At 50.4% G+C, this 27,042-nt stretch overlaps 1 protein-coding gene across 1 annotated transcript in view; it reads left to right on the top strand.

Annotated features, from left to right (window-relative positions):
• sptbn5 (spectrin, beta, non-erythrocytic 5) overlaps positions 1-27,042 on the top strand; it is a 400,397-nt gene that overhangs the window by 317,837 nt on the left and 55,518 nt on the right. Inside the window, exons 59-60 of the mRNA XM_072486950.1 lie at positions 9,044-9,261; positions 14,910-15,096. Of these exons, the coding sequence (XP_072343051.1) occupies positions 9,044-9,261; positions 14,910-15,096 (405 nt within the window). The remainder of the gene's footprint in view (positions 1-9,043; positions 9,262-14,909; positions 15,097-27,042) is intronic.

Genomic DNA, 27,042 nt, shown 5'->3' with positions numbered 1-27,042 from the left:
GACCTGGAATACAAAAAGGTGAAATATGTATTACAGCTGCATAGAGCTCTGGTCAGACTCCAGGCTGGAAGAGTCTAGGCCAAAGGCATAGAAGTCATCGAATCCCGACACTGCAGAAGGAGGCCTTTCAGCCCATCGAGTTTGCACCGACCTTCTGTGTGAGTACCCGCCCAGGCTTATCCCATCCCCATCCCCGCAACCCTGTAAGCCACACATTCCTGGACACAAAGGGGCAACTTAGCATGGCCAATTCACCTAACCTGCACGTCTTTGGGCTGTGGGAGGAAATCGGAGCACCCGGAGGAAACCCACACAGACATGGGGAGAACGTGCAAACTCCACACAGACAGTGACCCAAGGCTGGAAGTGAACCTGGCGCTGTGAGGCAGCAGTGTTAACCATTGTGCTACCTTGCCATCCTAACATTAAAATCAAAGTCAGACCATTTAGGATAGAAGTCAGGAACGTTTCTTTACCCAAAGGGTGGTCGAAGTGTAGAACACTCCCACAAAAAGCATTAGATGCCAACTCCATTAATTTTACTGCAGAGAGCGATAGACTTTTGCGAGTCAAAGGTATTAAGGAATAAGGACCCATGGCAAGTGTTTGGATTTCATACACTGATCTGCCATTCAATCAGCATGTTTGAACAGGCTTCTTCTTTTCCTTTATTCCTACACCAGGATCCAGGGCACAACATTTGTCTATAATATCATCATGTATTGATACAGGCCGTGTTATTGAATTAGTTACGTATTTAGATTGATACCACAAAACAACTTTTATTTATATAGCGCATTTAATATAGCAAAACATCCATTTGAATTATCAGGCAGAATTTGACATTGAGCTACGTACGGCAATGTGAGCTTAGATGTCCAAAAGCCTAGTAAAAGACCTGGGTTTTAATGATCATCTGAAAGGAAGGGCAGAGGGGGTTAGGGGGGGAATTCCATAGCTTTCGGGCCAGACAGTTGATGGTTTAGTGAAAGAAAAGGAAATGGGGAATGTACAAGAAGCTAGAATCAAAGGGTTGTGGGGCAGGAGGAGGTTACAAAGAGAGGCAGAGTCACAGTGAAAGCTGAAGTTTTAAACTGAGGTGTACTCCGACTGGGAGCCAGTGTAGTGCAGAGAGTACAAATGTGATGGGTGAATAGGACTTGATTTGAGTTAGTATACTGCAACTGCGTTTTGGGTATTGGAAAAGTCAACTCTAGAAGTTACAATGGCACGGATAATGAAATGAAAATCGCTTATTGTCACAAGTAGGCTTCAAATGAAGTTAGTGTGAAAAGCCCCTAGTCGCCTCATTCCGGCGCCTGTTCGGGGAGGCTGGTACAGGAATTGAACCCGCGCTGCTGGCCTTGGTCTGCTTCACAAACCAGCTATTTAGCCCATTGTGCTAAACCAGCCCCTAAGGGTTGCAGTAACAGCTGAGCTGAGGTGGGGCAGAGTGGAGCGATGTTACAGAGGCGGAAGTAGATGGCCTTGGTGATGAAGAACAAATATACAGAAAACTCATCTCCATGTCAGCTATGATGCCAAGGCTGTGAACAGTCTGGTTCAGTCTCAGTCAGTTACTAGAGAAGGGGATGGCTTTGGTGGCTATGCAATGGAGTTTGAGTTTGGTACCAATGACATTGATTTCCGTTTGCAGGCTTTATTACTGGACTAATTATGAATTCACATTGATACAGACTGGGTTACTGGGACAGTTATTATAATAACCCTCACGAGACCCACGGGGACACCCCAATTGATCCTCCTGTGGGACTCATGGAATACGAGCTCCCCCACAAGTGGGCGGAGGCCCATCAGCTGTGGTTCATCGAAATCGCCTCATAAAATCCAGCTCAGACTGGGACCGACTAGAACAGTAGTCCCATTTGGGACCTTGGAGCTGTAAATCACTATGCGGCCTTTACTTGTGTTTGTTGAATTAAACTTATTTTGGATTTACCTTCTCAGGCCTTATGAACTTCTATAGTTATGGTGTACCTTTGAAACCTCTGATGCGTTCAACCAGTCTACTTAAAAGTTTTACTCGGGTGACCTTATTTGTGAGATGAACAAAAGCCAAAACAGGTTCACAGTTTTACGCAATTTTATTAACAATTCTATTACTCGACAAAATATGACTCAGACTCACAGCTGAGCTTTGGGTTTTACCCACACTTAGTGAAGGAGGCTGGCAGGTTTTGATCACTCGATGTTGATCTCTTCTCTGGGTTCGAATCCCTGGGCCCTTTCTTCTTGCGATGGCTGTGCCTGGTCAACTCCCAGGTTCTCGCTCAAGATCTGTGTGGTAAACCACTGTTGTACTTATATTAGAGGTTGTACGGTAGAACCTGCAGTACAGGTTCGCCTGTGGCCCCTGCCTGCTGGCTCCGCCCAGGAGGCGGGGTATAATATACGAGTCCTCCAGCTCGCAGCCATTTTGCCAGCTGCTGTGGGAGGCCACAAATCTGATACAAGTAAAGCCTCAGTTTGGATTCAACTTTCGTCTTAAAGTCAAATTGATCGTGCCTCAATTTATTGGTATCAGTTTCGAAGGATGGACCTCCTGCAGCTGGATCCGCACTCAAACGACGCCAGAAAGGACTTGCAGCACTGGCTAGCTTGCTTTGAAGCGTATATCAACGCGGCGCCGACCCCTGTTCCAGAGGCTCAGAAGATCCAGATCTTATATTCCAGGCTCAGCTCCAAAGTCTTCCCGCTGATCCAGGATGCGCCAAACTACGCCGAAGCCATGACTCGACTCGAGGACAATTATGAGCAGAAGACAAACATGCTCGTCGCCAGGCACGCGCTCTCAACTCGTTCTCAACAACCGGGTGAGTCCACAGAAGACTTCTGGAGGGCCCTAATCCCACTAGTCCGGGTCTGTGACTGCCAGGACGTTACAGCTAAGGAACACTCAGACCTCCTTATGAGGGACGCCTTTGTGACCGGAATTGGGTCAGATATCATCCGTCAGCGGCTCCTAGAAGGGGCCACGCGTGACCTCGCAGAGACTAAAACGCTAGCGCTCTCCATGACGGTCGCCCTGCGCAACACCCAGTCCTACGCCCCCAGCCGCGCGGCCCACCCCTCCTAGGCTTCATGGACCTCGCAGGCAGCCGCCCCTGTGGGGGCACTGCCCACACAATACGCCTGCGCTACATGCCAGCCAGCAATCCCCGGGGGTCCCTGATGCTACTTTTGCAGCCAGCAAAAGCACCCCCGCCAACGCTGCCCGGCCCGCGCTGCCCTTTGTAAAGCCTGCGGGAAGAAGGGCCACTTCGCCGCGGTGTGCCAGGCCCGCTCAGTGGCCGCGATTCCCCCCCCCCACCCCAAGTCATGGACAATGGGCGCCGCCATCCTCTCCTCCCCCAGACCATGTGCGATCAGTGGGCGCCGCCATCTTCCCCCTCCGCGCAACACGTGCGTTCCATGGGCACCGCCATCTTGCTCCACCCCCGCAATGTGCGTTCCATGGGTGCCGCCATTTTGTAACCCCCAAGATCTCCGGGCGTCACCATCTTGTCTACCCCTCAGCACATGGACACCACCAGCGTTCCAAGATCTGAACTCAACGGCCGCCCTATTATCCAACGACCAACCAAGGCTCGCCTCCATGTCACTTGACCATAGAACATAGAACATAGAACAATACAGCGCAGTACAGGCCCTTCGGCCCACGATGTTGCACCGAAACAAAAGCCATCTAACCTACACTATGCCATTATCATCCATATGTTTATCCAATAAACTTTTAAATGCCCTCAATGTTGGCGAGTTCACTACTGTAGCAGGTAGGGCATTCCACGGCCTCACTACTCTTTGTGTAAAGAACCTACCTCTGACCTCTGTCCTATATCTATTACCCCTCAGTTTAAAGTTATGTCCCCTCGTGCCAGCCATATCCATCCGCGGGAGAAGGCTCTCACTGTCCACCCTATCCAACCCCCTGATCATTTTGTATGCCTCTATTAAGTCTCCTCTTAACCTTCTTCTCTCCAACGAAAACAACCTCAAGTCCATCAGCCTTTCCTCATAAGATTTTCCCTCCATACCAGGCAACATCCTGGTAAATCTCCTCTGCACCCGCTCCAAAGCCTCCACGTCCTTCCTATAATGCGGTGACCAGACCAGTCCCGCCCGCATAACCTGACCAACGCATCCACCATGTGAAAGTCGACGGTCATGTGACCTCTTGCCTGCTGGACTCCGGGAGCACCGAGAGCTTTATACACCCGGATACGGTAAGGCACTGCTCCCTCACGATGCACCCCGCCAATCAAAAATTCTCCCTGGCCTCCGGATCCCATTGCGTAGCGATCCGGGGGCACTGTACGGTCACGCTCATGGTCCAGGGCGTAGAATACCACGGCTTCTGCCTCTACGTTTTCCCTAACCTCTGCGCTGCACTTATCCTCGGCCTGGATTTCCAGTGCAACCCTTAAATTCGGCGGACCCTTATCACCCCTTACTGTGTGCGGTCTCGCGAGCCTAAAGGTCGACCCACCTTCCCTCTTCGTTAATCTAACTCCAGATTGCAAACCCGTCGCCACCAGGAGCAGACGGTATAGCACCCAGGATAAGACAGTCTTCAAGTCCGAAGTCCAGCGGCTGCTTCGGGAAGGCATTATCAAGGCCAGCAACAGCCCCTGGAGAGCTCAAGTGGTAGTGGTTAAATCTGGGGAGAAACACCGAATGGTCGTGGACTACAGCCAGACCATCAACAGGGGCACGCAGCTCGACGCGTACCCCCTCCCACGCATATCTGACATGGTTAACCAGATTGCACAGTACCGGGTCTTCTCAACGGCGGACCTGAAATCCGCCTACCACCAGCTCCCCATCTGTAAATCGGACCGTCCATACACCGCCTTCGAGGCAGACAGCCATCTATATCACTTCCTTTGGGTCCCCTTCGGCGTCACTAACGGGGTCTCGGTCTTCCAAAGGGAGACCAGTGCGGTTTGCAGGCCACGTTTCCGTACCTAGACAATGTCACCATCTGCGGCCATGATCAGCAGGACCACGACGCCAACCTTGCTAAATTTCTCCGCACCGCTACTCTCCTAAACCTCACTTAGAACAAGGCGAAGTGTGTGTTCAGCACGAACCGCTGAGCCATCCTCGGCTATGTGGTCCAGAACGGAGTTCTGGGGCCCGATCCCGACCGCATGCGCACCCTCATGGAGCTCCCCCTCCCCCACTGCCCCAAGGCCCTCAAACGCTGCCTGGGGTTCTTTTCATATTACGCGCAGTGGGTCCCAAACTATGCGGACAAGGCCCGCCCACTCACAGTCCACCCAGTTTCCCCTGACGGCCGAGGCCCAACAGGCCTTCACCCAGATCAGAGCTGATATTATCAGTCGTAATGAAGTGCTTCAAGAGGTTGATCATGAAGCACATCACCTCCATACTCCCAGAACGCCTTGATCCACTGCAATTCGCATACCGCTGCAACCGGTCCACATCAGACATTTCCCTGGCCCTACACTCATCCCTAGAGCATCTCGAAAACAAGGACTCCTACATTAGACTCCTATTTATTGACTACAGCTCCGCCTTCAACACCATAATCCCAGCCAAGCTCATATCAAAGCTCGAAAACCTAGGAGTTGGCTCCCCACTCTGCAATTGGATCCTCGATTTTCTGACCAACAGACCACAATCAGTAAAATGAACAACAACACCTCCTCCACAATAGTCCTCAACACCGGCGCCCCGCAAGGCTGCGTACTTAGCCCCCTAATCTACTCCCTGTACGCACATGACTGTGTGGCAAAACTTGGTTCCAACTCCATCTACAAGTTTGCTGACGATACGACCATAGTGGGCCGGATCTCGAATAACGATGAGTCCGAATACAGGAGGGAGATAGAGAACCTAGTGGAGTGGTGTAGCGACAACAATCTCTCCCTCAATGCCAGCAAAACTAAAGAGCTGGTAATTGACTTCAGGAAGCAAAGTACTGTACACACCCCTGTCAGCATCAACGGGGCCGAGGTGGAGATGGTTAGCAGTTCCAAATTCCTAGGGGTGCACATCTCCAAAAATCTGTCCTAGTCCACCCACGTCAACGCTACCACCAAGAAAGCACAACAGCGCCTATACTTCCTCAGGAAACTAAGGAAATTCGGCATGTCCACATTAACATTTACAGATGCACCATAGAAAGCATCCTATCGGGCTGCATCACAGCCTGGTATGGCAACTGCTCGGCCCAGGACCGCAAGAAACTTCAGAGAGTCGTGAACACCGCCCAGTCCATCACACGAACCTGCCTCCCATCCATTGACTCCATCTACACCTCCCGCTGCCTGGGGAAAGCGGGCAGTATAATCAAAGATCCCTCCCACCCGGCTTACTCACTCTTCCAACTTCTTCCATCGGGCAGGAGATACAGAAGTCTGAGAACACGCACGAACAGACTCAAAAACAGCTTCTTCCCCACTGTCACCAGACTCCTAAATGACCCTCTTATGGACTGACTTCATTAACACTACACCCTGTATGCTTCATCCGATGCCAGTGCTTATGTAGTTACATTGTATATGTTGTGTTGCCCTATTATGTATTTTCTTTTCTTCCCTTTTCTTCTCATGTACTTAATGATCTGTTGAGCTGCTCGCAGAAAAATACTTTTCACTGTACCTCGGTACACGTGACAATAAACAAATCCAAATCCAAAATATTGCCACAGCCACAATGCACGCTGTAGATGAAACACTGCCCTTCCAAATAGAAAGCGACGCATCAGACGTTGCCCTTGCCGCCACCCTCAATCAGGCAGGCAGGCCCGTGGCATTCTTTTCCCGCACCCTTCATGCCTCTGAAATTCGGCACTCATCCGTCAAAAAAGAGGCCCAAGCTATCGTTGAAGCTGTGCGGCATTGGAGGCATTACCTGACCGGCCGGAGATTCACTCGCCTCACTGACCAACGGTCGGTAGCCTTTATGTTCAACAACACACAGCGGGGCAAGATCAAAAATGATAAAATCTTGCGGTGGAGAATCAAGCTCGCCACCTATAATTACGAGATTAAGTATCGCCCTGGCAAACTCAACGATCCCCCAGACGCCCTATCCCGAGGTACATGTGCCAGCGCACAGGTAGACCGACTCCGGACCCTGCACGACAGCCTTTGTCACCTAGGGGTCACACGGTTGTACCACTTTATTAAGGCACAAAATTTGCCCTACTCCGTCGAGGAAGTAAGGACAATTACCAGGGACTGCCAGGTCTGTGCGGAGTGCATGCCGCACTTCTACCGGCCGGACCGCGCGTGCCTGGTGAAGGTCTCCCGCCCCTTTGAACGCCTCAGCATGGACTTCAAAGGCCCCCTCCCCTCCACCGATTGTCACACATTTCCTCCGTGTGATCGATGAATACTCCCGATTCCCCTTCGCCATCCCTTGCCCCGACATGACGTCTGCCACCGTCATTAAAGCCCTCCGTTCGATCTTCACTCTGTTCGGTTTCCCCGCCTACATCCACCGTGACAGGGGATCCTCATTCATGAGTGATGAGCTGCATCAGGTCCTGCTCAGCAGGGGTATTGCCTCCAGCAGAACGACAAGCTACAACCCCCGGGGAAACGGACAGGTAGAAAGGGAGAATGGGATGGTATGGAGGGCCGTCCAGCTAGCCCTACGGTCCAGAAATCTCCCGGACGTCCGCTGGCAAGAGGTCCTCCCTGATGCACTACATTCCATTTGATCGTTACTCTGCACTGCCACTAACAGTACACGGCATGAACGTCTTTTTGCCTTCCCCAGGAAGTCCACATCCTGGGTGTCGCTCCCAACTTGGCTCTCAGCTCCGGGAACCGTGCTTCTCTGTAAACATGTGCGACTCCACAAGGCGGACCCGTTGGTGGAGAGGGTACACTTGCTCCACGCAAACCCCCAGTACGCTACGTGGTGTTCCCCGATGGCCGGCAGGATACTGTCTCCCTCAGGGACCTGGCAACAGCAGGTTCCACCTCCACACCATCCCCGTCGCCCCCGGCGCCACCTTCCCCTCCCCGCCGCTCGCAACACCAGCACCCCCAGGCCCGTCCACCCTCCCCCTGCCCGCGCCCGTCGATGAAGAGGATTTCGGCACGCTCCCAGAGTCACCCTTGACCAGGTCAGCACCAACATCGCCGTCACCACTTCGTCGCTCTCAAAGAACCATCAAGGCCCTGGACCGGCTGAACCTCTGACCAGTCCACCGGATGCCAAGAGACATTTGTTTTTCTCTGTAAATATTAAAATCATGATTGTATATAGTTATCCACCACCCCCGCCGGACGCAATTTTAACAGGGGGTGAATGTGGCAAACCACTGTTGTACTTATATTAGAGGTTGTACAGTGGAACCTGCACTACAGGTTCGCCTGTGGCCCCTGCCTGCTGGCTCCGCCCAGCAGGCGGGGTATAAATATGCGTGTCCTTCAGCTCGCAGCCATTTCGCCAGGTGCTGTGGGAGGCCACACATCTGATACCAATAAAGCCTCAGTTTGGATTCAACTTTCGTCTTACGTCAAATTGATCGTGCCTCAATCTGTTCAATGCTGCTTTCTTATACTGGGAAGCTTGGATTGAGTCATATGTATATTCCCACCACCGGCCATTGTCCTAGCCAGACCCCACTTTTTAATGGGAAATACAGGGTACTCCTGTTTATCGATGGTGGTTCAATCAAGACCCATTGTCCTCTGAAACTCCCTTTGTCTGACCAGCCATCAGCTCATTAAGGAGTCTGATGGCTTCTTTTGTCTATTCCTCATCCTGCTGCAAAGTTGATCACCTGTGTCTGGATGTTTGTTACATATTCATAGACTTGGAGTGGGTGATCACAAAGTCCATATAGCAATAACAGGTTTATGCCTTGACATGGGTGCTTTTGCAGATGGCCAGTATCGATTCCAGCCAGGGTCTCATGAGACAGTTTCTGTTCCTGGCCTATGTGTATCTAGTCAGCCTGTTTTCAGTCCCACAGTTATGATTTCAGATTGTGAGTTTCTGAGACTGTTTGTGGTTTGAACAATGATTCTTTTTGCAGAGGGAGCTGGGAGCCATAAACAGAGAAGTTGAACGGGTTGGAGGAGAAGCCAGGATGTTGGGTTTGATGCATCCACACCTCAGGGAGAACCTGCAGGCTCGTCTGGTGGAAGTGGCAGAATCCTGGGATAACCTGCGTCGGAAAGCCGGAGAGTGCAAGGAAAAGCTGGTCCAGGCTGAGCAGATCCAGGCTTATGTTAGCGAGTGTCGTATTTTCATGTAAGTTGGAGTGGATCTGGGATAGTGTGGCTCTTTATGTGCTGTGATAGATTGTAATGAGAACTCAAATAAAGGCAGGGAGTAATGCAAACTCTGTTTGGACAAATTCCTGGAACTGTTATCACATGACCTGCCTTCCCCCCCCCCCCCCCCCCCCCCACTTCCACCATTGATTCATCCTCCAAACCAAGGCCAATTTTAAGGTTCAACAAAAGACTCTGATACCCAATTGGATAAACCTTGATTCTTAGTGAATCAAACTTTTTTCCCCATCTACAATATTCTTTTAATAGGCCTTGTGTGAAGTGGTTCGATATCCAGCGCAGGTCTTGACGGTCAAGGAAAATGTGCTAATAACAAGCCTAACTGGTTGATTATCAAGCTACAAGTCCTTTCATCACACGCCAATGGCAGCTGGTAAGAGTAGGAGAGATTCCTGGCCAGCCATGCAATGGAAAGAATGCCGGAGCCTCTAACATCATTGTCCATAGCTTCAGGCTACAACATGTTTGTAAAGGTACACGTTGACACAGCATCTCTGATTCCCAAAGTGAACTGTTACACACGACCCCCACGATATTTTCATAGTGAGACTATGGACCAAGTGCTGGTATATGGGATGAGTATAGATTGGTATTTGATAGTTGGCATAGACATGGTGGGCTGAGGGGCCTGTTTCTGTGCTGTATGACTCCATAACGGATAAATTGTTTGAAGAAAAAGAGATCAAAACAGTTTTATTTACTTTAAAAAAAAATTCTCCTGCACTTCTCGTAGTAGTTAATCTTGGAGGTTAATCTTCAATCCCTAGAAATGCCAGGGCACACCTGGAGGGTTGGTAACCCTAGTAGCAGGGCGAGTATTTGTTATCACTGCTGGCTTGGTCAGTAACTGGACTTTGCATTCAGCATTGATTTGTACACATTGGGATGGCTCCTGTGTTCCACCCCTCGCTCTTCATCCTGCTTCATCTCATCCCAGCTGTGACTGTAATTGGTCTGTCACCCTGACTCACATTCAAATGTGAGTCAGTCAGAGCCCCGGCACTGTAGTGTGCACAATGGTTGATCGCAGCGAACACACTGTCCAGGTTCAGGGAACGGATCGCTTATCTGAGGAAGCAGTGGGTGTCTCGCATCTGTGGGACTAAACCCCAACTAAGGTGGGTTGATCAATATCAAATTAAGTTTAATTCTGGAAAACGACATTGTTCCAAATCTGCTGTGTACTTAGTTCTCAATTTTGAGTCACACTTGTCATATTTACTTTCAACGTTGAAAATTATTTTAGAATCATTGAGAATGGAAGTCAATCAATAAAGCCCTGCTCCATAAAGACCATGACACAATGTACTGTCAGGCCTCCCAACAACAGGTGCTGCTGTGGAAGATAGACCTCAGTCCAGGCACCATATTATTTTTTCACAGCCTGAAACAGAATTACAATTTAATTAATCTTTTCCTTTTATTTAATAATATGCAGATTTTATCTCCTTTGCTGTCCCAAACCTGTTTCCCCACAGCAATTATCGTCACATGTGTGCAGTGAGCATGGGCAGTGCTCTCGTTGCTGAGTCAGTAGGTTGCAAATTGAAGTTCAACTCCACAGACTTGAACATAAGCTCACTCACTCCCGTGCAGCATTGAAGGAGTGCTACACGATCAGAGATGGCATTGATGCAACAAATGGCCCTTTCTAAGGTGGTTTTTGTATAGGACAGTCCAATTTTAATCTGGACTGGCCACTGTCAATACCAGCTATATGTCCAGTATTTTGTGCATCAGTACACTTACCTCAATGAAGCAACAGCCGGGGCCTGTGATCCCCCCTTTTCCCTATCTGCATGTATGCCTATAGTGCCCTGGCTCAGAAAACAGATTTGTTTTCATATTTTTCCTTTTCCATCCTTGTTATTACTTAAACTGCGTTATATCAATGCTTCATGGCCTCTTCCCCACACTTTTCGGTTGTGTCCAATATTAGCGATTACCCTGCCCATCTGCCATCTAAGGTGTCTGCAGGAGATGCCATACCAAAGAGGGTGTGGTGAGTTCTGCCCCGTGTTCTGACCAATATTTATCCATCAACTGACAGAGCAACAGATTATCCAATCATTGCTGTCTGTGGGATCTTGCTGTGTGCAGTTTAGCTGCCATGACTTCTACATTACAACAGTGACTGTATTTCAGAAATACTTCCAGGGCTGTGAAGCTCTCTTGGTTGTCCGGAGTTCTTTCTTTCATATTGGGTCAACAGGCCATGATAGCCCATACGTTTTCATTTTCTTTCTAATAATTGTTCTGTGGTTATGCCAACAAGTTAATGTTATCATCAGGAGGAAGTTGAGGCGAGGTTCCAGGTGAGCTGGAACAATAAATTGGAGATCGGAGCAGAGATAAAACATGAAAGAGGGAGGATAGATTGAGAGAGCCCCTGCAAGGAAGTGTGTACAGTGGGGAGAGATCAACTGGAAAGACTGGGGGTGAGAGCAGCATAGAGGAACCACAGATTGGGAGAGGGTATCTGAAGGGTTAACACAGGACTGAGTACAGTTCCATCTACATGGGGATGTAAGAAGGAACATCTCTGGCCCAGAGCTAAGGGCAGTCTAGAGAGAGGGAGCAACATGTAAGGACCTAGTATTTTTTTAAATTAATTTACAGGATGTGAGTGTCGCTGGCTGGGCAGCATTTATTGCCGATCCCTAACTGCCCTCCATTTCCGAGAGCATTTGAGAGTCAACCACGCTTCTGTGGGTTGGAGTCACATGTAGGCCAGACTAGATCAGAATGGCAGATTTCCTTCCCTAAAGGACATTAGTGAATCAGATGGGTTTTTACAACAATCAACAATGGTTTCATGGTCATCCTTAGACTTTTAATTCCAGATTTTTATTGAATTCAAATTTCATCGTTCTGCCATGGTGGAATTTTAGCCCTTGCCCCCAGATCTGGATTATTATCCCAGTAACAATACCACTGCGTCACTCTCCTCGAGGGATATTTGTAAGAGGAGGGACAGATCACCGAGAGATTAGTGAGCAGACGGAAAGAGACTGGGCGAGAGAGAACCAGCAGGTTGTGGGACAGGTTTAACTCACCATTAGGAACGTAGGAGCAGGAGTAGGCCATTCAGCCCCTCAAGTGTATTCCACCATCCAACTAGATCATGGCTGATCTTTGACCTGAACACCAACTTCCCACACTATCCCTCACACCCCTTGATGTCATTAATATCTAGAAATCTATTGACATCAGCTTTGAACATACTCAATGACTGCCCCTTCTGGAGTAGAGAATTCCAAAGATTCACCATTCTCTGACTGAAGAAATTCCTCCTTATCTTGATGCTAAATGGCCAGCCTCTTATTAAGAGACTGTGTCCCTGATTCTAGACCCCTCACAACCAAGGGAAACATCCTTCTTGCATCTACCCTGATGAATCCTCTGAAACTTTGTACACTTCAGTGACATCCCCTCTCATTCCCCTTTAGCCTAGAGAATACAGGCCCAGTCTCCTCAATCTCTCCTCATACGACAATCCCACCATCCAAGGGATCAATTTGAACCTTTGTTGCACTCCCTCTGTAACAAGTATATCCTTCCTTCAAAAAAAAAAGACCAAAACTATACATAATACTTCAGGTGTGGTCTTACCAAGGCTCTGTACAACTCCATCAAAACTTCCTCAAATTTCCTGCCAATAAAGGCCAACAAACCGTTTTCCTTCCTAAATGCTTGTTATGCCTGCATGTTAAATAGTGACTTATGAACAAGAACATCCAGGTCCCTTTGGACATCAACACTTCCCAGTGTCTCCCCATTTAAGAAATGCCCTGCATTTCTGTTTTTCCATCAAAGTTGATAACTTCACACTTATTTACATTATATTCCATCTGCCATGTTCTTTCCCACTCAGTAAGTCTGCCCAAATCCCCTTGAAGCCACTTTGCATCTTCTTCACAACCCATATTTCCACCAAGTTTTGTGTCATCAAACTCAGAAATATTATATTTAGTGTAGAAGATTTTAGTTTAGACGGGTAGCATGGTCGGCGCAGGCTTGGAGGGCCGAAGAGCCTGTTCCTGTGCTGTACTTTTCTTTGTTCTTTGTTCTCCACATCCAAATTATTGACATAGAATGTGACTAGCTGGGGTCTAAGTACTGCTCCCTGCGGTACCCGACTAGTCACAGCCTGCCACTCTGAGAATGATGCATTTATCCTGTTCTCTGTTTCCTGTCCATTAATAAATCCTCAATCCATGCCAGTATATTACCCCCAATTCCATGTGCTCTAATTTTTCTTACTAACCTCTTGCTTACTGACCTTATTAAAAACTTACTGCAAATCCAAATACATCACATCCATAGGTTCTCCTTTGTCTATACTACTAGCGAAATCCTCAAAAATCTCTAACAGGTTTCCGGAGCAGGTTCCCTAGCATCCTTAGGACTGTTGTAATATTTCCTTTGCAGCTGGAGAATGAGGGCCGAGCTCCGATTTGGCGATGGATTATTTTCACAGGCACCTTCAGTTGAGGAATATCACTTTTACACAAGGCCCTTTCCCCCCCCCCCCCCCCCCTAACCGGAGGACATTGCTGTCTGATGCCCCTTGTAGCTCCTGAGCCCCTTTTTCTGCGTTCTCCAGGGATAGGGTTATCTCAATGGATTTTTAAAAATCCAGATTGGGTTCTACTAATTTTTTTTGAGTTGTCACATTGTATATTCCACACCAATCTATCTCGCAGCATTTCAGTCCCGGATGGGCCGAATTCACAATGTTCTGTCAGTTTCTGCACACTGGCCAAAAATTCAGTGATAGGTACCCCCGGGGTTCTCCCTGCCGTGTTAAAGTGGTATCCCTGGAGGATGATAGAGGGCTTTAGGTCATAGCTTGTCAAAAGTTTTTGAGTCAGGGCATTGGGTAGGTCAGGCTTTTTATCACACTGAGTGCTGGGGCCCCGCATGCAGTTAACAGAATCACTTTGTGCTTCTCATCTACTACAATGATATTAGCCTGGAAGAAGTAACGCATGTGCTCCGCATATTGGGCCCAGTCTTCTTCGTTAACATTCGAGTTGATTGAAGAGAGGCACTTTTTTTTTCTTACCAGAGAAGTCGTTCATTGTCGACTCAGAGGGTTGCTCGGAATTGGAGTTCTTTTTACTCCTCATCGCCAATGTAATACCTTCGCCAAGGCCAGTCTTACAACACTAAATGCCTTTATTGCAGTAATGCTAAAGGTCACTGTTGTGGCTTACAAGCCACACGTCCAAGTTCGGGGAACTACGGAGATGCTAGTCCGAGTTGGAGCAGCGGCTTTTAAGCTTCCGCCATACATTTCCTATTGCGTGAGCTGCCGCTCGCTTAGAGGAATTTATACTCCACGAGGCCCACGGGAAGAGTTATTGATGATCCCCCATGTCCTTGGACACCATAACAATGTAAACAGTGTGAGACAGCAATAAACAACACCATCAACACTTTGTAATCTGTTGATACAGCAGCAGAACACAGAGTTCATGTTGATGCTGCTTCACTCCAGTGAACCCAAGGTCTAGAGCACCAGCTACTGGTCTGGGCACCATGATGTGATGAATCCGATTCCTATTAAATACATTGCATTTTACTGCTTTCTTTACACAGGGCTTGGGTGAATGAGATGGACACACTGCTCGACTCAGAGGAGCAGGCCAGGGTGCAGGGAAAGGACCAGCTTTGTAAACGGCACGACGAATACAAACAAGAAATTGACAAGCAAAGAGCTAAATACAAAGAGCTGAAAAATACAGGAATCGAGCTGAGGGAGAACTCAACGATCATGTCAAAAGAGGTAAAGGGATCAGGAGGATCAGTATTTCATTCCCCACACGCTGAGCATCCAGTCCTCCATTACCCACACGCTGAGCATCCAGTCCTCCATTACCCACACACTGAGGATCCAGTCCTCCATTACCCACACGCTGAGCATCCAGTCCTCCATTACCCACACGCTGAGCATCCAGTCCTCCATTATCCACACGTGAGCTTCCAGTCCTCTATTACTCACACGCTGAGGATCCAGTCCACCATTACCAACACACTGACCATCCAGTCCTCCATTATCCACACGCTGAGCATCCAGTCTTCCATTACCCACACTGAGGATTCAGTCCTCCATTACTCACACGCTGAGGATCCAGTCCTCCATTATCCACACGCTGAGCATCCAGTCCTCATTATCCACACGCTGAGGACCCAGTCCTCATTATCCACACGCTGAGCATCCAGTCCACCATTATCCACACGCTGAGCATCCAGTCCTCATTATCCACACGCTGAGGATCGATTCCTCCATTACCCACACGCTGAGCATCTAGTCCTCCATTACCCACACACTGAACATCCAGTCCTCCATTATCCACACGCTGAGCATCCAGTCCTCCATTACCCACACGCTGAGCATCCAGTCCTCATTATCCACACGCTGAGCATCCAGTCTTCCATTACCCACACTGAGGATTCAGTCCTCCATTACTCACGCTGAGGATCCAGTCCTCCATTATCCACACGCTGAGCATCCAGTCCTCATTATCCACACGCTGAGGACCCAGTCCTCATTATCCACACGCTGAGCATCCAGTCCTCCATTATCCACACGCTGAGCATCCAGTCCTCATTATCCACACGCTGAGGATCGATTCCTCCATTACCCACACGCTGAGGATCGATTCCTCCATTACCCACACACTGAACATCCAGTCCTCCATTACCCACACGCTGAGGATCCAATCCTCCATTACCCACACGCTGAGCATCCAGTCCTCCATTATCCACACGCTGAGCATCCAGTCCTCCATTACCCACACGCTGAGCATCCAGTCCTCATTATCCACACGCTGAGCATCCAGTCCTCCATTATCCACACGCTGAGCATCCAGTCCTCCATTATCCACACGCTGAGCTTCCAGTCCTCCATTACTCACACGCTGAGCTTCCAGTCCTCCATTACCCACACGCTGAGCTTCCAGTCCTCCATTACCCACACTGAGGATCCAATCCTCCATTACCCACACGCTGAGCATCCAGTCCTCCATTATCCACACGCTGAGGATCCAGTCCTCCATTACCCACACGCTGAGCTTCCAGTCCTCCATTACCCACACTGAGGATCCAGTACTCACGCTTAGGATCAAGTACTCCATTCCCCACACATTGAGGATCAAGTCCTCCATTACCCACACTGAGGATCCAGTCCTCCATTACCCACACTGAGGATCCAGTACTCCATTACCCACACTGAAGATCCAGTCCTCCATTACCCACACTGAGGATCCTGTCCTCCATTACCCACACTGAAGATCCAGTCCTTCATTACCCACACTGAGGATCCAGTCCTCCATTACTCACGCTGAGGATCCAGTCCTCCATTACTCACACATTGAGGATCCAGTCCTCCATTACCCACACACACGGAATGCAGTCCTCCATTACCCACACACTGGGAATCCAGTCCTCCATTACTCACACACTGGGAATCCAGTCCTCCATGACTCACACACTGGGAATCCAGTCCTCCATTACTCACACACTGGGAATCCAGTAATCCATTACCCACATGCTGAGGATCCAGTCCTCCATTACTCACGCACTGAGGATCCAGTCCTCCATCACCCACCCTCTGAGGATCCAGTCCTCCATTCCCCATACGCTGAGGATCCTGTAATCCATTACCCACACACTGAGGATCCTGTAATCCATTCCCAACACGCTGAGGACCCAGTACTCCATTACCCACACTCTGGGAATCCATTACTCACACACTGGGAATCCAGTCCTCCACTACTCACACACTGAGGATCCAGTCCTCCATTACCCACACGCTGTGGATCCAGTCCTCCATTACCCACACTCTGGGAATCCAATCCTCCATTACTCACACACTGTGAATCCAATCCTCCATTACTCACACACTGGGAATCCAGTCCTCCATTACCCACACGCTGAGGGTTGAGTCCTCCATTACCCACACTGGGAATCCAGTCCTCCATTACTCACACATTGATGATCCAGTGCTCCATTACTCACACTGGGAATCCAGTCCTCCATTACTCACACTGGGAATCCAGTCCTCCATTACTCACACTGGGAATCCAGTACTCCATTACCCACGCACTGAGGATCCAGTCCTCTATTACCCACACACTGGGAATCCAGTTCTCCATTACCCACATGCTGAGGATCCAGTTCTCCATTACCCACGCACTGAGGACCAAGTCCTCCATTACCCACATTGAGGATCCAGTCCTCCATTGCCCACACACTGGGAATCCAGTCCTCCATTACCCACACACTGGGAATACAGTCCTCCATTACTCACTCACTGAGGATCCAGTCCTCCATTACCCACACACTGAGGATCCAGTCCTCCATTACCCACACACTGGACATCCAGTCCTCCATTACCCACATGCTGAGGATCCTGTCCTCCATTACTCGCACACTGAGGATCCAGTCCTCCATCACCCACACGCTGAGGATCCAGTCCTCCATTCCCACACTGAGGATCCAGTCCTCCATTCCCCACACGCTGAGGATTCAGTCCTCCATTACCCACACGCTGAGCTTCCAGTCCTCCATTATCCACACGCTGAGGATCCAGTCCTCCATTACCCACGCACTGAGGATCCAGTCCTCCATTCCCACACTGAGGATCCAGTCCTCCATCACCCACACGCTGAGGATCCAGTACTCCATTCCCACACTGAGGATCCAGTCCTTCATTACCCACACTGAGGATCCAGTCCTCCATCACCCACACGCTGAGGATCCAGTACTCCATTCCCACACTGAGGATCCAGTCCTCCATTCCCCACACGCTGAGGATCCAGTCCTCCATTACCCACGCACTGAGGATCCAGTCCTCCATTCCCCACACGCTGAGGATCCAGTCCTCCATTACCCACACTCTGGGAATCCAATCCTCCATTACTCACACACTTGGAATCCAGTCCTCCATTACTCACACACTGAGGATCCAGTCCTTCATTACCCACACATTGAGGATCCAGTCCTTCATTACCCACACACTGAGGATCCAGTTCGCCATTACCCACATGCTGAGGATCCAGTCCTTCATTACCCACACTGAGGATCCAGTCCTCCATTCCCACACGCTGAGGATCCAGTCCTCCATCACCCACACACTGAGGATCCAGTCCTCCATTACCCACACACTGAGGATCAAGTCCTCCATTACCCACACACTGGGAATCCAGTCCTCCATTACCCACACGCTGGGAATACAGTCCTCCATTACTCACTCACTGAGGATCCAGTCCTCCATTACCCACACACTGAGGATCCAGTACTCCATTACCCACACACTGATGATCCAGTCCTCCATTACCCACGTGCTGAGGATCCTGTCCTCCATTACTCACACACTGAGGATCCAGTCCTCCATCACCCACACACTGAGGATCCAGTACTCCATTCCCACACTGAGGATCCAGCCCTCCATTCCCCACACGCTGAGGATCCAGTCCTCCATTATCCACACGCTGAAGATCCAGTCCTCCATTCCCCACACGCTGAGGATCCAGTACTCCATTCCCACACTGAGGATCCAGACCTCCATCACCCACACGCTGAGGATCCAGTACTCCATTCCCACACTGAGGATCTAGTCCTCCATTCCCCACACGCTGAGGATCCAGTCCTCCATTACCCATGCACTGAGGATCCAGTCCTCCATTCCCCACACGCTGAGGATCCAGTACTCCTTTCCCACACTGAGGATCCAGTCCTCCATCACCCACACGCTGAGGATCCAGTCCTCCATTATCCACACTCTGGGAATCCAATCCTCCATTACTCACACACTTGGAATCCAGTCCTCCATTACTCACACACTGAGGATCCAGTCCTTCATTTCCCACACACTGAGGATCCAGTCCTTCATTACCCACACACTGAGGATCCAGTACTCCATTCCCACACTGAGGATCCAGTCCTCCATCACCCACACACTGAGGATCCAGTCCTCCATTACCCACACTGAGGATCAAGTCCTCCATTACCCACATTGAGGATCCAGTCCTCCATTACCGACACACTGGGAATCCAGTCCTCCATTACCCACACGCTGAGGATCCAGTCCTCCATTACCCACACACTGGGAATCCAGTCCTCCATTACCCACACGCTGGGAATACAGTCCTCCATTACTCACTCACTGAGGATCCAGTCCTCCATTACCCACACACTGGGCATCCAGTCCTCCATTACCCACATGCTGAGGATCCTGTCCTCCATTACTCACACACTGAGGATCCAGTCCTCCATCACCCACACGCTGAGGATCCAGTCCTCCATTACTCACACACTGAGGATCCAGTCCTCCATTCCCCACACGCTGAGGATCCAGTCCTCCATTCCCCACACGCTGAGGATCCAGTCCTCCATTCCCCACACGCTGAGGATCCAGTCCTCCATTCCCCACACGCTGAGGATCCAGTACTCCATTCCCAAACTGAGGATCCAGTCCTCCATCACCCACATGCTGAGGATCCAGTACTCCATTCCCACACTGAGGAGCCAGTCCTTCATTACCCACACTCAGGATCCAGTCCTCCATCACCCACACGCTGAGGATCCAGTACACCATTACCCATGCACTGAGGATCCAGTCCTCCATTCCCCACACGCTGAGGATCCAGTACTCCATTCCCACACTGAGGATCCAGTCCTCCATCACCCACACGCTGAGGATCCAGTCCTCCATTACCCACACTCTGGGAATCCAATCCTCCATTAATCACACACTTGGAATCCAGTCCTCCATTACTCACACACTGAGGATCCAGTCCTTCATTTCCCACACACTGAGGATCCAGTCCTTCATTACCCACACACTGAGGATCCAGTTCGCCATTACCCACATGCTGAGGATCCAGTCCTTCATTACCCACACTGAGGATCCAGTCCTCCATCACCCACACGCTGAGGATCCAGTACTCCATTCCCACACTGAGGATCCAGTCCTCCATTCCCCACACGCTGAGCTTCCACTCCTCATTATCCACACGCTGAGGATCCAGTCCTCCATTATCCACACGCTGAGCATCCAGTCCTCCATTACCCACACGCTGAGCATCCAGTCCTCCATTAGCCACACACTGAGCATCCAGTCCTCCATTTTCCACACGCTGAGCTTCCAGTCCTCCATTACCCACACGCTGAGCATCCAGTCCTCCATTATCCTCACGCTGAGCTTCCAGTCCTCCATTACCCACGCACTGAGGATCCAGTCCTCCATTCCCCACATGCTGAGGATCCAGTCCTCCATTATCCACACGCTGAGGATCCACTCCTCCATTACCCACGCACTGAGGATCCAGTCCTCCATCACCCACACGCTGAGGATCCAGTCCTCCATTACCCACACTCTGGGAATCCAATCCTCCATTACTCACACACTTGGAATCCAGTCCTCCATTACTCACACACTGGGAATCCAGTCCTCCATTACCCACACGCTGAGGTTCCAGTCCTCCATTACTCACACTGGGAATCCAGTACTCCATTACCCACACGCTGAGGATCCAGTCCTCCGTTACTCACACACTGAGGATCCAGTCCTCCATTACCCACACGCTGAGCATCCAGTCCTCCATTACCCACACACTGGGAATCCAGTCCTCCATTACCCACACTGAGGATCCAGTCGTCCATTACCCACACGCTGAGGTGTCAGTCCTCCATTACTCACACTGGGAATCCAGTACTCTATTACTCACACGCTGAGCATCCAGTCCTCCATTACCCACACACTGGGAATCCAGTCCTCCATTACCCACACTGAGGATCCAGTACTCCATTACCCACACGCTGAGGTGTCAGTCCTCCATTACTCACACTGGGAATCCAGTACTCTATTACTCACACGCTGAGCATCCAGTCCTCCATTACCCACACACTGGGAATCCAGTCGTCCATTACCCACACGCTGAGCATCCAGTCCTCCATTACCCACACACTGGGAATCCAGTCCTCCATTACCCACACTGAGGATCCAGTCGTCCATTACCCACACACTGAGGATCCAGTCCTCCATTACCCACACGCTGAGGATCCAGCCCTCCATTACCCACACTGAGGATCCAGTCCTCCATTACCCACACACTGGGCATCCAGTCCTCCATTACCCACACACTGAGGATCCAGTCCTCCATTTCCCACACGCTGGGAATCCAGTCCTCAATCACCCACACGCTGAGGATCCAGTCCTCCATTTACCACACACTGGGACTCCAGTACTCCATTCCCACACTGAGGATCCAGTCCTCCAGTACCCACACATTGAGGATCCAGTCCTGCATTACCCACATGCTGAGGATCCAGTCCTCTATTACCCACACGCTGAGGATCCAGTCCTCCATTCCCACACTGAGGATCCAGTCCTCCATTACCCACACGCTGAGGATCCAGTACTCCATTACCCACACAGTGAGGATCCAGTCCTCCATTACCCACACAGTGAGGATCCAGTCCTCCATTACCCACATTGGGAATCCAGTCCTCCATTACCCAAGCACTGAGGATCCAGTACTCCATTACTCACACTGAGCATCCAGTCCTCCATTAGTCACACTGAGGGTCCAGTCCTCCATTACCCACACGCTGAGGATCCAGTCCTCCATTACCCACACACTGGGAATCCAGTACTCCATTACTCACACGCTGAGGATCCAGTCCTCCATTATCCACACTGAGTATTCAGTTCTCCATTACCCACACGCTGAGGATCCAGTCCTCTATTACCCATACGCTGAGGATCCAATCCTCTATTACCCATACGCTGAGGATCCAGTCCTCTATTACCCATACGCTGATGATCCAGTCCTCTATTACCCACACAATGAGGATCCAGTCCTCAATTCCCACACGCTGAGGATCCAGTCCTCCATTACCCACACTGGGAATCCAGTCCTCCATTACTCACGCACTGGGGATCCATACTCCATTACCCACACACTGAGGATCCAGTCCTCTATTACCCACACACTGAGGATCCAGTCCTCCATTCCAACACACTGAGGATCCAGTCCTCTATTACCCACACGCTAAGGATCCAGTACTCCATTCCCACACTGAGGATCGAGTCCTCCATTACCCACACGCTGAGGATCCAGTCCTCCATTACCCACACATTGAGGATCCAGTCCTCCATTACTTACACACATGGGAATCCAGTTCTCCATTACCCACACAGTGAGGATCGAGTCCTTCATTACCCACACACTGAGGATCCAGTCCTCCATTCCCACACACTGAGGATCCAGTCCTCTATTACCCACACACTAAGGATCCAGTACGCCATTCCCACACTGAGGATCGAGTCCTCCATTACCCACACACTGAGGATCCAGTACTCCATTACCCACACACTGGGAATCCAGTCCTCCATTACCCACACTGAGTATTCAGTTCTCCATTACCCACACGCTGAGGATCCAGTCCTCTATTACCCATACGCTGAGGATCCAGTCCTCTATTACCCATACGCTGAGGATCCAGTCCTCTATTACCCATACGCTGATGATCCAGTCCTCTATTACCCACACAATGAGGATCCAGTCCTCAATTCCCACACGCTGAGGATCCAGTCCTCCATTACCCACACTGGGAATCCAGTCCTCCATTACCCACACATTGAGGATCCAGTCCTCCATTACTCTCACACATGGGAATCCAGTCCTCCATTACCCACACAATGAGGATCCAGTCCTCTATTACCCACACGCTAAGGATCCAGTACTCCATTCCCACACTGAGGATCGAGTCCTCCATTACCCACATGCTGAGGATCCAGTACTCCATTCCCACACTGCGGACCCAGTACTCCATTACTCACACATTGAGGATCCTGTCCTCCATCACCCACATGCTGAGGATCAGTCCTCCATTACCCACACTGGGAATCCAGTTCTCCATTACCCACGCACTGGGGATCCAGTACTCCATTGCCCACAGACTGAGGATCCAGTACTCCATTACCTTCACACTGGGAATCCAGTACTCCATTACCCACACACTGGGAATCCTGTCCTCCATTACCCACACGCTGGGAATCCTGTCCTCCATTACTCACACGCTGAGGATCCAGTCCTCCATTACCCACACGCTGAGGATCCAGTCCTCCATTACTCACACGCTGAGGATCCAGTCCTCCATACCCACACACTGGGAATCCTGTCCTCCATTACCTACACACTGGGAATCCAGTCCTCCATTACTCACACGCTGAGGATCCAGTCCTCTATTACCCATACGTTGAGGATCCAGTTCTCCATTACCCACACTGAGGATCCAGTACTCCATTACCCACACGCTGAGGTTCCAGTCCTCCATTACTCACACAATGAGGATCCAGTCCTCCATTACCCACACGCTGAGGATCCAGTCCTCCATTACCCACACGCTGAGGATTCAGCCCTCCATTACCCACACTGAGGATCCAGTCCTCCATTACCCACACACTGGGCATCCAGTCCTCCATTACCCACACACTGAGGATCCAGTCCTCCATTTCCCACACGCTGGGAATCCAGTCCTCAATCACCCACACGCTGAGGATCCAGTCCTCCATTTACCACACACTGGGTCTCCAGTACTCCATTCCCACACTGAGGACCCAGTACTCCAGTACCCACACATTGAGGATCCAGTCCTGCATTACCCACATGCTGAGGATCCAGTCCTCTATTACCCACACGCTGAGGATCCAGTAATCCATTACCCACACAGTGAGGATCCAGTCCTCCATTACCCACATTGGGAATCCAGTCCTCCATTACCCAAGCACTGAGGATCCAGTACTCCATTACTCACACTGAGCATCCAGTCCTCCATTAGTCACACTGAAGATCCAGTTCTCCATTACCCACACACCGAGGATCCAGTCCTCTATTACCCACACGCTAAGGTTCCAGTACTCCATTCCCACACATTGAGGATCCAGTCCTCCATTACTTACACACATGGGAATCCAGTTCTCCATTACCCACACAGTGAGGATCGAGTCCTTCATTACCCACATGCTGAGGATCCAGTCCTCCATTACCCACACTGGGAATCCAGTCCTCCATTACTCACGCACTGGGGATCCATACTCCATTACCCACAGACTGAGGATCCAGTCCTCTATTACCCACACAATGAGGATCCAGTCCACCATTCCCACACACTGAGGATCCAGTCCTCTATTACCCACACGCTAAGGATCCAATACTCCATTCCCACACTGAGGATCGAGTCCTCCATTACCCACACACTGAGGATTCAGTACTCCATTACCTACACACTGGGAATCCAGTCCTCCATTACCCACACACTGGGAATCCAGTACTCCATTACTCACACGCTGAGGATCCAGTCCTCCATTATCCACACTGAGGATTCAGTTCTCCATTACCCACAGACTGAGGATCCAGTCCTCTATTACCCATACGCTGAGGATCCAGTCCTCTATTACCCATACGCTGATGATCCAGTCCTCTATTACCCACACACTGAGGATCCAGTCCTCAATTCCCACACGCTGAGGATCCAGTACTCCATTCCCACACTGAGGATCCAGTCCTCCATTACCCACACGCTGAGGATCGAGTCCTCCATTACCCACACACTGAGGATCCAGTCCTCCATTACCCACACATTGAGGATCCAGTCCTCCATTACTCTCACACATGGGAATCCAGTCCTCCATTACCCACACAATGAGGATCCAGTCCTCTAATACCCACACGCTGAGGATCCAGTACTCCATTCCCACACTGAGGATCGAGTCCTCCATTACCCACACACTGAGGATCCAGTCCTCCATCACCCACATGCTGAGGATCAGTCCTCCATTACCCACACTGGGAATCCAGTTCTCCATTACCCACGCACTGGGGATCCAGTACTCCATTACCCACAGACTGAGAATCCAGTCCTCCATTACCCATACACTGAGGATCCAGTACTCCATTACCTTCACACTGGGAATCCAGTCCTCCATTACCCACACACTGGGAATCCTGTCCTCCATTACCCACACGCTGAGGATCCAGTCCTCCATTACTCACACGCTGAGGATCCAGTCCTCCATTACCTACACACTGGGAATCCAGTCCTCCATTACTCACACGCTGAGGATCCAGTCCTCCATTACTCACACACTGAGGATCCCGTCCTCCATTACCTACGCACTGGGAATCCAGTCCTCCATTACTCACACGCTGAGGATCCAGTCCTCCATTACTCACACGCTGAGGATCCAGTCCTCCATTACCTACACACTGGGAATCCAGTCCTCCATTACTCACACGCTGAGGATCCAGTCCTCCATTACCCACAGACTGAGGATCCAGTCCTCCATTACCCACACTCTGAGGATCCAGTCCTCTATTACCCATATGCCGAGGATCCAGTCCTCTATTACCCATACGCTGAGGATCCAGTCCTCTATTACCCACACACTGAGGATCCAGTCCTCAATTCCCACACGCTGAGGATCCAGTACTCCATTCCCACACTGAGGATCCAGTCCTCCATTACCCACACGCTGAGGATCCAGTCCTCCATTACCCACACGCTGAGGATCGAGTCCTCCATTACCCACACATTGAGGATCCAGTCCTCCATTACTCTCACACATGGGAATCCAGTCCTCCATTACCCACACAATGAGGATCCAGTCCTCTATTACCCACACGCTAAGGATCCAGTACTCCATTCCCACACTGCGGACACAGTACTCCATTACTCACACATTGAGGATCCTGTCCTCCATCACCCACATGCTGAGGATCAGTCCTCCATTACCCACACTGGGAATCCAGTTCTCCATTACCCACGCACTGGGGATCCAGTACTCCATTGCCCACAGACTGAGGATCCAGTACTCCATTACCTTCACACTGGGAATCCAGTACTCCATTACCCACACACTGGGAATCCTGTCCTCCATTACCCACACGCTGAGGATCCAGTCCTCCATTACTCACACGCTGAGGATCCAGTCCTCCATTACCTACACACTGGGAATCCAGTCCTCCATTACTCACACGCTGAGGATCCAGTCCTCTATTACCCATACGCTGAGGATCCAGTTCTCCATTACCTACACACTGGGAATCCAGTACTCCATTACCCACACACTGGGAATCCTGTCCTCCATTACCCACACGCTGAGGATCCAGTCCTCCATTACCCACACTGAGGATCCAGTACTCCATTACCCACACGCTGAGGTTCCAGTCCTCCATTACTCACACAATGAGGATCCAGTCCTCCATTACCCACACACTGAGGATCCAGTCCTCCATTACCCACACGCTGAGGATCCAGCCCTCCATTACCCACACTGGGAATCCAGTCCTCCATTACTCACACGCTGAGGATCCAGTCCTCTATTACCCATACGCTGAGGATCCAGTTCTCCATTACCTACACACTGGGAATCCAGTACTCCATTACCCACACACTGGGAATCCTGTCCTCCATTACCCACACGCTGAGCATCCAGTCCTCCATTACCCACACTGAGGATCCAGTACTCCATTACCCACACGCTGAGGTTCCAGTCCTCCATTACTCACACAATGAGGATCCAGTCCTCCATTACCCACACACTGAGGATCCAGTCCTCCATTACCCACACGCTGAGGATCCAGCCCTCCATTACCCACACTGAGGATCCAGTCCTCCATTACCCACACACTGGGCATCCAGTCCTCCATTTCCAACACGC

The sequence above is a fragment of the Scyliorhinus torazame genome, chromosome 2 (assembly GCF_047496885.1).
Source record: "Scyliorhinus torazame isolate Kashiwa2021f chromosome 2, sScyTor2.1, whole genome shotgun sequence".
Taxonomy (NCBI): Eukaryota; Metazoa; Chordata; class Chondrichthyes; order Carcharhiniformes; family Scyliorhinidae; genus Scyliorhinus; species Scyliorhinus torazame.
This window is presented reverse-complemented; position numbering and strand designations above follow the sequence as displayed.